At 43.7% G+C, this 14,338-nt stretch overlaps 1 protein-coding gene across 2 annotated transcripts in view; it reads right to left on the bottom strand.

The window, feature by feature from the left end:
* Positions 1-219: 219 nt before the first annotated feature.
* The window catches only part of LOC311143670 (BCL-6 corepressor-like), a 50,635-nt gene continuing 36,516 nt past the window's right edge, over positions 220-14,338 (bottom strand). For both annotated transcript variants that reach the window (XM_084179541.1, XM_084179542.1), the window contains 5 exons: positions 10,515-10,681; positions 10,199-10,344; positions 7,214-7,291; positions 1,651-1,801; positions 220-1,436 (listed from right to left, as the gene is read on the bottom strand). In XM_084179541.1, coding sequence (XP_084035667.1) covers positions 1,019-1,436; positions 1,651-1,801; positions 7,214-7,291; positions 10,199-10,344; positions 10,515-10,681 — 960 coding nt within the window. In that variant the 3' untranslated portion in view covers positions 220-1,018. The remainder of the gene's footprint in view (positions 1,437-1,650; positions 1,802-7,213; positions 7,292-10,198; positions 10,345-10,514; positions 10,682-14,338) is intronic.

The following is a 14,338-nucleotide window of genomic DNA, read 5'->3' as shown; positions in this document are numbered from 1 at the left end:
CTAGCTACGCTAAACAAGTAGCTATGTAGGTAAAAGTGAACAGATGAAATATTGAAGTAGCCCAACTTTGGATTTGCACTAACTGTCCTGAGGTCTTTGTAGGTCCAGGCTAGACAGATTTGTTCTAGAAAAGCCAGAATGTGCCTCATGTCCAAAGCTTAGCTGGGTCCATGTAAACCCTTCAAAAGTAATAACAAAATGTGAAGCAAAACATTCAGATAAACTTTCTTGCAAATGTTAAGATTTATTTTGAATCATTTTGTTGGCAAAATATAAATACAAATGAGATATTTTAATTACAAAAAAACAACACAGTAAAACTGTTACTGTACTACAATAGCCACCCTGTTATGTACAAACTCTGTACCGAAGGGCGAATATCTTCTCATCTTTAAACCTTTAATATTATACAAAAACACATATCTCTCTGCAGTTTTGCAAGTGAAATTAGAGACTAAATGAGAAGCAGATTGAACACAGGTTCAAAACAGCCCCTGAGGGTGTTTTGGTCTGTGAGGAGACCAAAAAAACTATAGAACTGATCCTCATCATGTGCTTCCTATCAACAAAAAATGTGACATTCAAAAGCGCTGCCTCAGTGCTCAGACACACACTATGGCATATAAACTGACACCCATAATGCATTGTTTAACACACATACACACAACCTTCCAATCATGATAACACAACCACACTTTCGCTCACACAATTGCAGGAGAGAAATCAAGAAAACATTTCCAGATATATTTATATATTTATACTTATATTAATACATTTATAAAAAATAAGACAATTGTTCATTTACAGTTGCCTCTTCATCTTCGCTTGATGGACAGACACATTCAGGTCTCTGCTGCTCGGTCTGTCCGTCTGTCTGCCCGTCCGTCCATACAGCCCACCGGTCCAGAGCAGGAGTTAATCTCAGATATCAGGGCAGGGGTCTTACTTATTCACCCATTGTAGACCCTCACTGTAGAGTAGGGTTTCAGAAATCAGAGTCAAAGTTCAGGGTTAGGGGTCACAACCTCCTGTTAGCGTTAGCCTTAGCTTTAAAATTAGCGTTACCATTAGTCTTAGCGTTATTAGTCTTAGCATTAGCATTAGCCATAGCCCTAATGTTCCCATTGACATTAGCCTTAGCATTAATGTTAGCCTCCAGGGGTTCGTCCCAGCGGTCATCCAGGCACTCCAGGGTGGATCCCAGCAGAGAGGCCAGCTCAGCACTCCCCTCCACCAGATCCAGCAGCTCCTTGCTGTCTGGCTGGAAGCCCTCCAGCTCGTCTGGGCAGGAGAAGAGCTGGGAGAGGGAGGCCTGGCGGTAAAACTCTGCCTCGGCCATCGTCACTACCTTCATGTGGGGAAAGGAGGAGCGGAAGGAACGGGCCGATATCCGCAGCTTCCGGAGAACATCTGAAAGGAGCAACCAGTTCCTGGACCTGAGGGGGGGTGGTGTGGGTTAGATACGGGACCACAAGTGTTCACACACACAAGAGTTGAATAAATGGTCTTGGTTTCTTATCTGTCACTTTCATCTCACTCTCTCTTATTCTGTACTCCTCCTTCCCTCTTTCACTCCTTCTATCCAATCAGAATGATTTGTGTGTGTGTGTGTGTGTGTGTGTGTGTGTGTGGGTGTCTGTGTGTACTCACCCCTGTGACAGGGACACCTGGATGTTGTAGCAGGGGAGGAGGGGTCGGTCGGAGAACTCAAACTCAAAGAGCTCCCTCCTGTCCTCGTCATCTTCCTCTGGCCCTGGGGGGTCTGCCAACACGTCACAAACACTGCCCTCCTCTAACGACTCTGAGATATGGATACACAGTTAGAATAACACACGTACACTGCCCTCCTCTAACGACTGAGGCATGGAGACAGGGATACACAGTTAGAATAACACACGTACACTGCCCTCCTCTAACGACTGAGGCATGGAGACAGGGATACACAGTTAGAATAACACACGTACACTGCCCTCCTCTAACGACTGAGGCATGGAGACAGGGATACACAGTTAGAATAACACACGTACACTGCCCTCCTCTAACGACTGAGGCATGGAGACAGGGATACACAGTTAGAATAACACACGTACACTGCCCTCCTCTAATGACTGAGGCATGGAGACAGGGATACACAGTTAGAATAACACACGTACACTGCCCTCCTCTAATGACTGAGGCATGGAGACAGGGATACACAGTTAGAATAACACACGTACACTGCCCTCCTCTAACGACTGAGGCATGGAGACAGGGATACACAGTTAGAATAACACACGTACACTGCCCTCCTCTAACGACTCAAAGTATTCACACCCCTTGACTTTTCCAAATTTGTTGTGTTACAGCATGAGATTTTGTGTCAGTGGCCTACACACAATACCCCATCATGCCAGAGTGGAATTTTGAATTTTTACAAATTCATTTTAAAAATGAAAAGCTGAAATGCCTTGGGTCAATAAGTATTCAACCCCTTTGTTATGGCATGCCTAAATAAGTTCAGGAGTAAAAATTTGCTTAACAAGACACATAAGTTGCATGGACTCACTCTGTGTGCAATAATAGTGTTTAACATGATTTTTGAATGACTACCCCATCTCTGTACCACACACACAATTATCTGTAAAGTCCCTCAGTCGAGCTGTGAATTTCAAACACAGATTCAACCACAAAGACCAGGGAGGTTTCCAATGCTTCTCAAACAAGGGCACCTATTGATAGATGGGTGCCCTTCTGCAAAAAAAATTGAAAAAAATATATTTCTATGTCCTGAATACAAAGTATTATGTTTGGGGCAAATCCAATAAAACGTCACTGAGTACCACACTTAATATTTTCAAGCATGGTGGTGGCTGCATCATGTTATGGGTATGCTTGTCATCGGCAAGGACTAGGGAGAAATTGAATTAGCATAATAATAAAGGAATTCCCTCTGTTTAAGCTAGAGATGTTTTTTTTTTATGGGCTGCGTCTCAATCCAACGCATCTGCCGATGTCGGCCCTCCGCATCTGCAGTGAAAGGTGGTAGAGCTACAGTGGTGTTTGTCAGACCATGAGACATCTCGAAAATCGGTCTTCTCATGAAAACGTCTGTAGCGTCCAAACAGTTTGGGCTACACACTAATATGCTCTAGGACACCGACAAGTCTCGTCTGAAGGTAGCCCAGTACCAGTTAAAAAAAAGTAATGGACGTATATGTGGAAGTAGTTTAGTGCCTAAAAAAAGGTGTTAAATATGTGTCAAAAAATATATAAATAATTTCCTGATCTGTCTTATCACTCAGATATAGGACAGACACTTCAAAACAAACCTCTTTTAGATTTATTTTGGGGACTCTGATTTTCCATGTATGAATCTGTTATTCAATGCGTTTCTATGGGCTAATAGCAGTAAGGACAAATGCAATATTTCAAATAATTTTTGTATATATTTTTGTTTATACCCAAAGGGGTCCTAAAATTCTAAATCAAATAGCTAAATGATCCTTGGTATGACCATCTTAAAACAATTCCATACGTTAGCTTAGTATAACCCCCTGAGGCTTAGATTCTAGGGGTTTAAAAGAATAATGTGCAAATATTGTACAATCCAGGTGTGCAAAGCTCTTAGAGACTTACCCAAAAAGACTCACAGCTGTAATCACTGCCAAAGGTGATTCTAACATGTACTGACTCAGGGGTGTAAATACTTATGTAAATAGTTTTTTTCTGTATTTCATTTTCAAAACATTTTCAAAAATGTGTAAAAACATGTTTTCACTTCATCATTATGGGGTATTGTGTGTAGCTGGGTTCAATCCATTTTGAATTCAGGCTGTTACAACAAAATGTGGAATAAGTCAAGGCATATGAATACTTTCTGAAGGCACTGTATATATACACAGAGTTATATTACAATGAAAACACACACACTACCGTTCCAAAGTTTGGGGTCACTTAGAAATGTCCTTGTTTTCCATGAAAACATACATGAAATGAGTTTGAATAGGAAATATAGCAAAATGCATAGGAAATGTAGTCATTGACAAGGTTAGAAATAATGATTTTTAATAGAAATAATAATTGTGTCCTTCAAACTTTGCTTTCGTCAAAGAATCCTCCATTTGCAGCAATTACAGCCTTGCAAACCTTTGGCATTCTAGTTGTCAATTTGTTGAGGTAATCTGAAGAGATTTCACCCCATGCATCCTGAAGCACCTCCCACAAGTTGGATTGGCTTGATGGGCACTTCTTACGTACCATACGGTCAAGCTACTCCCACAACAGCTCAATAGGGTTGAGATCTGGTGACTGTGCTGGCCACTCCATTATATACAGAATACCAGCTGACTGCTTCTTCCCTAAATAGTTATTGCATAGTTTGGAGCTGTGCTTTGGGTCATTGTGCTGTTGTAGGAGGAAATTGGCTCCAATCAAGCGCCATCCACAGGGTATGGCATGGCGTTGCAAAATGGAGTGATAGCCTTCCTTCTTCAAGATCCCTTTTACACTGTACAAATCTCCCACTTTACCACCACCAAAGCACCGCCAGACCATCACACTGCCTCCACCATGCTTGACAGATGGCATCAAGCACTCCTCCAGCATCTTTTCATTTGGTCTGCGTCTCACAAATGTTATTCTTTGTGATCCGAAAACCTCAAATTTGATTCGTCTGTCCATAACACTTTTTTCCAATCTTCCTCTGTCCAGTATCTGTGTTCTTTTGCCCATCTTAATCTTTTATTTTTATTGGCCAGTCTGTGATATGGCTTTTTCTTTGCAACTCTGTCTAGGTCAGCATTCCGGAGTTGCCTCTTCACTGTTGACGTTGAGACTGGTGTTTTGCGGGTACTATTTAATGAAGCTGCCAGTTGAGGACCTGCGAGGCGTCTGTTTCTCAAACTAGACACTAATGTATTTGTCCTCTTGCTCAGTTGTGCACCTGGGCCTCCCACTCCTCTTTCTATTCTGGTTAGAGCCAGTTTGCGCTGTTCTGTGAAGTGAGTAGTACACAGCGTTGTACGAGATCTTCAGTTTCTTGGCAATTTCTCGCATGGAATAGCCTTCATTTCTCAGGACAAGAATAGACTGGCGAGTTTCAGAAGAAAGTTATTTGTTTCTGGCTATTTTGATCCTGTAATCGAACCCACAATTGCTGATGCTCCAGATACTCAACTAGTCTCAAGAAGGCCCGTTTTATTGCTTCTTTAAATCAGCACAACAGTTTTCAGCTGTGCTAACATAATTGCAAAATGGTTTTCTAATGATCAGTTAGCCTTTTTAAATTATAAACTTGGATTAGCAAACACAGCGTGCCATTGGAACACAGGACTGATGGTTGCTGATAATGGGCCTCTGTATGCCTACGTAGATATTCCATTAAAAAAAAAAATGCCGTTTCCAGCTACAATAGCATTTACAACATTAACAATGTCTACACTGTATTTCTGATCAATTTGATGTTATTTTAATGGACAAAATAAATGCATTTCTTTCGAAAACAAGGACATTTCTAAGCGACCCCAAACTTTTGAACGGTAGTGTACATACAGTGAGGGAAAAAAGTATTTCATCCCCTGCTGATTTTGTACGTTTGCCCACTGACAAAGACATGATCAGTCTATAATTTTAATGGTATGTTTATTTGAACAGTGAGAGAGAATAACAACAACAAAAAACAGAAAAACGCATGTCAAAAATGTTATAAATTGATTTGCATTTTAATTAGGGAAATAAGTATTTGACCCCTCTGCAAAACATGACTTAGTACTTGGTGGCAAAACCCTTGTTGGCAATCACAGCGGTCAGACATTTCTTGTAGTTGGCCACCAGGTTTGCACACATCTCAGGAGAGATTTTGTCCCACTCCTCTTTGCAGATCTTCTCCAAGTCATTAAGGTTTCAAACCTGACGTTTGGCAACTCGAACCTTCAGCTCCCTCCACAGATTTTCTATGGGATTAAGGTCTAGAGACTGGCTAGGCCACTCCAGGACCTTAATGTGCTTCTTCTTGAGCCACTCCTTTGTTGCCTTGGCAGTGTGTTTTGGGTCATTGTCATGCTGGAATACCCATCCACGACCCATTTTCAATGCCCTGGCTGAGGGAAGGAGGTTCTCACCCAAGATTTGACGGTACATGGCCCCGTCCATCGTCCCTTTGATGCGGTGAAGTTGTCCTGTCCCCTTAGCAGAAAAACACCCCCAAAGCATAATGTTTCCACCTCCATGTTTGACGGTGGGGATGGTGTTCTTGGGGTCATAGGCAGCATTCCTCCTCCTCCAAACACGGCGAGTTGAGTTGATGCCAAAGAGCTCGATTTTGGTCTCATCTGACCACAACACTTTCACCCAGTTCTCCTCTGAATCATTCAGATGTTCATTGGCAAACTTCAGACGGGCCTGTATATGTGCTTTCTTGAGCAGGGGGACCTTGCGGGCGCTGCAGGATTTCAGTCCTTCACGGCATAGTGTGTTAACAATTGTTTTCTTGGTGACTATGGTCCCAGCTGCGTTGAGATCATTGACAAGATCCTCCCGTGTAGTTCTGGGCTGAATCCTCACCGTTCTCATGATCATTGCAACTCCACGAGGTGAGATCTTGCATGGAGCCCCAGGCCGAGGGAGATTGACAGTTATTTTGTGTTTCTTCCATTTGCGAATAATCGCACCAACTGTTGTCACCTTCTCACCAAGCTGCTTGGCGATGGTCTTGTAGCCCATTCCAGCCTTGTGTAGGTCTACAATCTTGTCCCTGACATCCTTGGAGAGCTCTTTGGTCTTGGCCATGGTGGAGAGTTTGGAATCTGATTGATTGATTGCTTCTGTGGACAGGTGTCTTTTATACAGGTAACAAACTGAGATTAGGAGCACTCCCTTTAAGAGTGTGCTCCTAATCTCAGCTCGTTACCTGTATAAAAGACACCTGGGAACCAGAAATCTTTCTGATTGAGAGGGGGTCAAATACTTATTTCCCTCATTAAAATGCAAATCAATTTATAACATTTTTGACATGCGTTTTTCTGGATTTCTTTGTTGTTATTCTGTCTCTCACTGTTCAAATAAACCTACCATTAAAATTATAGACTGATCATGTCTTTGTCAGTGGGCGAACGTACAAAATCAGCAGGGGATCAAATACTTTTTCCCCCTCACTGTAGCTGAGCCCTTTGCACACAATGGGACTCTCTCTCTCACACACACACACACACACAAATAGACACAGAGCTAAACTCACCACACACAGCACTGCCATAGAATTCCCAGTAGATCTCTGGGTCGTCATCAGAGTGGCCCTGCAGGTCAGCAAAATAATCTACAGGGAGAAGAGAGGGACAAACAGCATGTTAGGAGAGAGAGAAAGAGCAAGAGAGAGAGAAAGAGCAAGAGAGCAAGAAAGAGAGAGAGAACGTGAGAGAGAGAAAGCAAGAGAGCGTGCGCGAGAGAGCGCTCGAGAGATAGAGAGGAAAGCGAGAGAGAGAAATTGAGAGCGAGAGAGAGAGAGAGAGGGAGAGAGAGACAAGCAAGGTTAGATGATTGGCCTGCTGCTGCTTTGGTAGAGAGGAGAGAGGGGGGCTGTCTATACTGCATCATAGCTGGCTGGGTACTGGAAGTGGCGGGAGAAGAGGGGAGCGAGAGGGGCTGTCTATACTGCATCATAGCTGGCTTGGTTCATGCTGAGGCTAGAGGAATATGCTAAAAATGAAATTGGAACCACACTATCTCTCCCTCTTTCCCTCTCTCTATGACACACACACGCTATCACACGCACACACTATCATACACAGATATAGACACACAGAGAGATCGGCACACACACATCGGAGTACATGTGTGTGCGTGCACACACAGAGGGAGACAATTAGACGCACAGTGAGTACTGGGAGGACACAAACCAAGCACACACACACATAAACACAGAGCGCCAGTAAGAGCTGGGCTGAGTGCCAGTAATGAGGCGTTGGGCGTCTGGCGTGTGTTTGGAGGGATGAGTGGGACCAGGTGGAGGGAGGAGTACACACACAATCTCTGTCGCTCGCTCTCTCTGTCTCTCACACTCTTTGTCTCTCGCTCTATCTTTCCATCTAAACCTCTCTCCATTGTCTCCATCTGTCTATCCATCTCCACCTGTATAGCACACTCATTCTGCATCACTACGAGGTTTTCTTTTACCCCCATTCTCCAGCTCTCCATCCCTCTCTTCCTCTTCTTCTTTCTCAAGGCCTGCTGTCTATCTCTGAGGTAATTGGGTTTTCCTTGTTAGGATAGAAAGGGATGAACGCCACCGGCTATGTGAGGGGTGTGTGTGTGTTTCCTTTTCTTTCTCCATGTGTATGTAGCACAGAGATCCCATCTCTCTCTCACACACACACAGTTTCTAGTCTCTAGAGTGAGTGTGTTCTCTGAGAAGCCAATGCCTCACTAAGAAGGGCATTATTGGTAGATCGGTAAAAAAAATAAATAGAAAGCTGACACTGAATATCCCTTTGAGCAGGGTGAAGTTATTAATTGCACTTTGGATGGTGTATCAATACACCCAGTCACTACAAAGATACAGGTGCCCTTCCTAACTCAGTTTCCGTAGAGGAAGGACACCGCTCAGGGATTTCACCATGAGGCCAATGGTGACTTTAAAACAGTTACAGAGTTTAATGGCTGTGACAGGACAGAGCTGAGGATGGATCAACAACATTTGAGTTACTCCACAATACTAACCTAATTGACAGAGTGAAAAGAAGGAAGCCTGTACAGAATACAAATATTCCAAAACATGCATCCTGTTTGCAACAAGGCACTAAAGTAAAACTGAAAAAAATGTGGAAAATAAGTTATCTTTATGTCCTGAATACAAAGTGTAATGTTTGGGGCAAATCCAACACATCACTGAGTACCACTCTTCATATTTTCTTGCATGGTGGTGGCCGCATCATGTTATGAGTCTGTTTGACATCGGCAAGGGAGTTTTTTAGGATAAAAAGAAACAGAATAGAGCGAAGCACAGGCAAAATCCTAGAGGAAAAACTGGTTCAATCTGCTTTCCAACAGACACGATGAGACAAATTCACCTTTCAGTAGGATAATAACCTAAAACACAAGGCCAAATAAACACTGTTGCTTATCAAGATGACATTTGTATTTGTATTTATTATGGATCCCCATAAGCTACTCTTCCTGGGGTCCAGCAAAATTAAGACAGTTATACATTTTAAAAACATTACAATACATTCATAACAGATTTCACAACATATTAAGTGTGTTCCCTCAGGCCTCTACTCTACTACCACATATCTACAACACAACATCCATGTGTACGTGTGTGTATAGTGCGTATGTTATCGTGTGTTTGTATGCATGTGTCTGTGCCTATGTTTGTGTTGCTTCACAGTCCCTGTTATTCCATAAGGTGTATTTTTATCTGTTCTTTATATCTAATTTTACTGCTGGCATGAGTTACTTGATGTGGAATAGAGTTCCATGTAGTCATGGCTCTATGTAGTACTGTGCGCCTCTCATAGTCTGTTCTTGACTTGGGGACTGTGAAGAGACCTCTGGTGGCATGTCTTGTGGGGTATGCATGGGTGTCCGAGCTGAGTGCCAGTAGTTCAAACAGACAGCTCGGTTCACTTAACATGTCAACACCTCTCACAAATACAAGTAGTGATGAAGTCAATCTCTCCTCCACTTTGAGCCAGGAGAGATTGACATGTTAGCTCTCTGTGTACATCCACATAGAGCTGACATTCTTCTTCTTTCTCAAGGCCTGCTGTCTATCTCTGAGGTAATTGGGTTTTCCTTGTTAGGATAGAAAGGGATGAACGCCACCGGCCATGTGAGGGGTGTGTGGGTTTCCTTTTCTTTCTCCATGTGTATGTAGCACAGAGATCCCATCTCTCTCTCACACACACAGTTTCTAGTCTCTAGAGTGAGTGTGTTCTTTGAGAAGCCCATTTCTGCACATACACTAAGCAAACAGATGGGCCGTTGCTAAGTAACCAGACAGACGAGCGAGCACGCACCCCAGCCAACTGAATCCCCTCACACAGGTGGTCTGGGGAAGGGAAAGGGGTGGGAGAAGGGACTGTTTTCAGCGTGTGTGTATGTGCGCTTTTGTGAGAGAGAAAGATTTCTAAAAAGCAGACAGAGGGAGAGGGTTTTGGGAGAATGAGAGGCATAGTGGGACAGTAGTGGGGTATGAGCAGGAGTATAGTAGTTAGTGACTGACCAGTGAGGAATCGCTCCATGCTGTCGCTGTGGGTCATCTTGAGCAGACCGCGGCCGGAGTAGGTGACCAGAGTAGGGTCAGCCCCGTAGGACAACAACACCCGAACTACGTCCAGATGGTCATTCTCCACCGCGTCATGCAGAGGCCTGGACACACACACATTAATGTAATAGGAAAAACACATTATGAGATACACATTGTGTGTGTGTGTGTGTGTGTGTGTGTGTGTAATTATGACTGTGTGTGTGATTTGTATGTGTGCAAGTGTGTGTTTCTGCATCTGAGTGTGTGTGTATACTGCATTGTGTGTGTGTACCTGGTGCCGTCCTGTGCACTGCAGTTGATGTCGGCACCATGTTCCAGCAGGTGTGAGACGATGGCTAGCCAGCCGCGGGCGCAGGCCTCGTGGAGCGCACAGTAGCCTGCATAGTCCCTGTGGTTCACCTCACACACACGGTTCTCCAGGCAGTACAACACCACCTCCTGCAGAGGACAGAGGGAGGGAGGCACAGATGAGTGTGTTTACACACACACACACACACACACACACACACACACAGAGAGAGCTGGATACACACACACCTTTTTCAATCTTCACTAACAACATGACACTGGCTTTGAGTAAAGCCAGTGTGTCTATGTATGCGGATGACTCAACACTATACACGTCAGCTACCACAGTGACTGAAATTACAGCAACACTTAAGAAAGAGCTGCAGTTAGTTTCAGAATGGGTGGCAAGGAATAAGTTAGTCCTAAATATTTCAAAAACTAAAAGCATTGTCATGGTCAAAATCTATTGATACAACAGTAGCTAGGATGGGGAGAAGTCTGTCTATAATAATGCACTGCTCTGCATTCTTAACAGCACTATCAACAAGGCATGTACTACAGACCCTAGTTTTGTCGCACCTGAACTACTGTTCAGTCGTGTGGTCAGGTGCCACAAAGAGGGACTTACGAAAATTGCAATTGGCTCAGAACAGGGCAGCATGGCTGGCCCTTGGATGTACGCAGAGAGCTAACATTAATAATATGCATGTCAGTCTCTCCTGGCTCAAAGTGGAGGAGAGACTGACGTCATCACTACTTGTATTTGTGAGAGGTATTGACATGTTGAATGAACTGAGCAGTCTGTTTGAACTACTGGCACTCAGCTCGGACACCCATGCATACCCCACAAGACATGCCACCAGAGGTCTCTTCACAGTCCCCAAGTCAAGAACAGACTATGAGAAGCGCACAGTACTACATAGAGCCATGACTGGTCCTCTGTAGCTCAGCTGGTAGAGCACGGCGCTTGTAACGCCAAGGTAGTGGGTTCGATCCCCGGGACCACCCATACACAAAAATGTATGCACACACGACTGTAAGTCGCTTTGGATAAAAGCGTCTGCTAAATGGCATATTATTATTATTATTATTACTACATGGAACTCTATTCCACATCAAGTAACTCATGCCAGCAGTAAAATTTGATATAAAGAACAGATAAAAATACACCTTATGGAATAACAGGGACTGTGAAGCAACACAAACATAGGCACAGACACATACATACAAACACACGATAACATACACACTATACACACACGTACACATGGATGTTGTGTTGTAGATATGTGGTAGTAGAGTAGAGGCCTGAGGGAACACACTTAATATGTTGTGAAATCTGTTATGAATGTATTGCAATGTTTTTAAAATGTATAACTGTCTTAATTTTGCTGGACCCCAGGAAGAGTAGCTTATGGGGATCCATAATAAATACAAATACAAATGTCATCTTGATAAGCAACAGTGTTTATTTGGCCTTGTGTTTTAGGTTATTGTCCTGCTGAAAGGTGAATTTGTCTCAGTGCCTGTTGGAAAGCAGACTGAACCAGTTTTTCCTCTAGGATTTAGCCTGTGCTTCGCTCTATTCTGTTTCTTTTTATCCTAAAAAACTCCCTTGCCGATGTCAAACAGACCCATAACATGATGCAGCCACCAACATGCAAGAAAATATGAAGAGTGGTACTCAGTGATGTGTTGTGTTGGATTTGCCCCAAACATTACACTTTCTATTCAGGACATAAAGATAAGTTATTTTCCAATTTTTTTTCAGTTTTACTTTAGTGCCTTGTTGCAAACAGGATGCATGTTTTGGAATATTTGTATTCTGTACAGGCTTCCTTCTTTTCACTCTGTCAATTAGGTTAGTATTGTGGAGTAACTCAAATGTTGTTGATCCATCCTCAGCTCTGTCCTGTCACAGCCATTAAAATCGAACTGTTTTAAAGTCACCGTTGGCCTCGTGGTGAAATCCCTGAGCGGTTTCCTTCCTCTACGCAAACTGAGTTAGGAAGGACGCCTGTATCTTTGTAGTGACTGGGTGTATTGATACACCATCCAAAGTGAAATTAATAACTTAACCATGATCAAAAGGGATATTCAGTGTCAGTTTTTATTTTTTACCCATCTGCCAATAGGTGCCCTTCTTAGCGAGGCATTGGAAAACCTCTCTGATCTTTGTGGTTGAATCAGAGTTTGAAATTCACTGCTCGACTGAGGGACCTTACAGATAATTGTATGTGCGGGGTACAGAGATGAACACTATTATGTGCGGGGTACAGAGTTGAACACTTGTTAAGCAAATTGTCACTCCTGAACTTATTTAGGCTTGCCATAACTAAGGTTGAAAACGTATTGACTCAAGACATTTCAGCTTTTCATTTTAAATACATTTGTAAACATTTTGAAAAACATACTTCCACTTTGACATTATGGGGTTTTCTGTGTCGGCCAGTGCCACAAAATGTCAGGCTGTAACATAAAGTCTAGGGGTGTGAATACTTTCTGAAGGCACTGTAGATCAGAGTGGAACAAAGCTGTTCAAACCATTCAGGGGTTGAAACCATTTATGTGGTTATGACAATGAGAGATGGAACACAGAAAGGGTTGGGACTAACCAACCTGAGGGAGCTGACACGTTGATGCTTTAAATAAACCTCACTAGCGCTGTGTGGTAACTCTGGAGTGGAATGATTGCACAGCTTCGTTCCGGGAGTGTGGGTTTGTGTGTGTCTATATGGTGGTGCTCAATCTAAGAGAGAGAATTGGCGCACGCACACACACACAATCACACAAAGTCCTTAACAGCCCTCCACTGAGAGAGAAGTGTCTCATCTAAACCTAGGCTAAGGTTCCAAACGTCCATTTCTATGCTAATTCTGGACCGCCGTCTACTCCAAGAGTTTATTACACACTTTCTCCCTGAGAGCAGGCGGAGATGAGAGGAGGAGAGGAGGAGAGCAGAGGAGGAGAGGAGGAGAGGAGGAGAGCAGAGGAGGAGAGGAGAGGATGAGAGCAGGAGAGGAGGAGGAGAAGAGAAGGAGGAGAGGACTGGGGAATTGAGGAAGAGGACAAAGAGGAAGACTGGAGATGAGGAGAAACAGAAGAAAGAGGAGGGTGAAATAGAGAAAAGGAACGGACACAGAGAAAGAGGAGGAAAAGGGATAGAAGAGCTAAGTCAACTAACTCTTAGCTCTGCCAACTGGAGAGGGACTCCGGCGTCTACCCAAGGTCCAAGACTCCTCTTGCTGTGCGTGCACGTGGTGGAAGCGTAACGCTAAACCTCCCTGTTTAATATCGCAGTGAGACAGCGAGGAGCTTACCACGAGAGCGTCGGCTCACAGCCACACACTCCTCCACAGTAAAATGAGATGTTCCTACTCCCTCCATCTCTTCCTTCTTTCTCTACCCCGTCCTCTAATCTCCCTCTCTAGAATGCTTCCCTGCGCTCAACTGCAATCAATGCATCACTCAGACATTCAACCCCTTACAAGCATCTATACAAGAATCATCGCACCACACATCACAACAGCGCTGTGTGTGCGCGCCAGGGCCAGAGTGGGATTCCTGGATCGAGTCAACGGAAGCAACAGAGAAATCTAAGCACTGAGAAACACAGAAAGAGGAGGAGAGCTATGTATCACACGCACACAGAAATAGCAATATACTTCTGGCTATAAGTCAGTGCTGAAGAGCTGAGCAGTGTGGAGGTAGAAGCCTTGTGTAACATGAGGCTGTAGGTCTGAGGTGAGGCTCAAAGGACTGAGTCCATGTGCCAAAGAGAGAGATGAAGACATCCACCCAGTCTCT

This window comes from Coregonus lavaretus (genome assembly GCF_964263955.1).
Source record: "Coregonus lavaretus genome assembly, chromosome: 16".
NCBI classification, from domain to species: domain Eukaryota; kingdom Metazoa; phylum Chordata; class Actinopteri; order Salmoniformes; family Salmonidae; genus Coregonus; species Coregonus lavaretus.
Note: the sequence above shows the minus strand (reverse complement) of the source record. Positions and strands in the feature narration are given on the sequence as shown.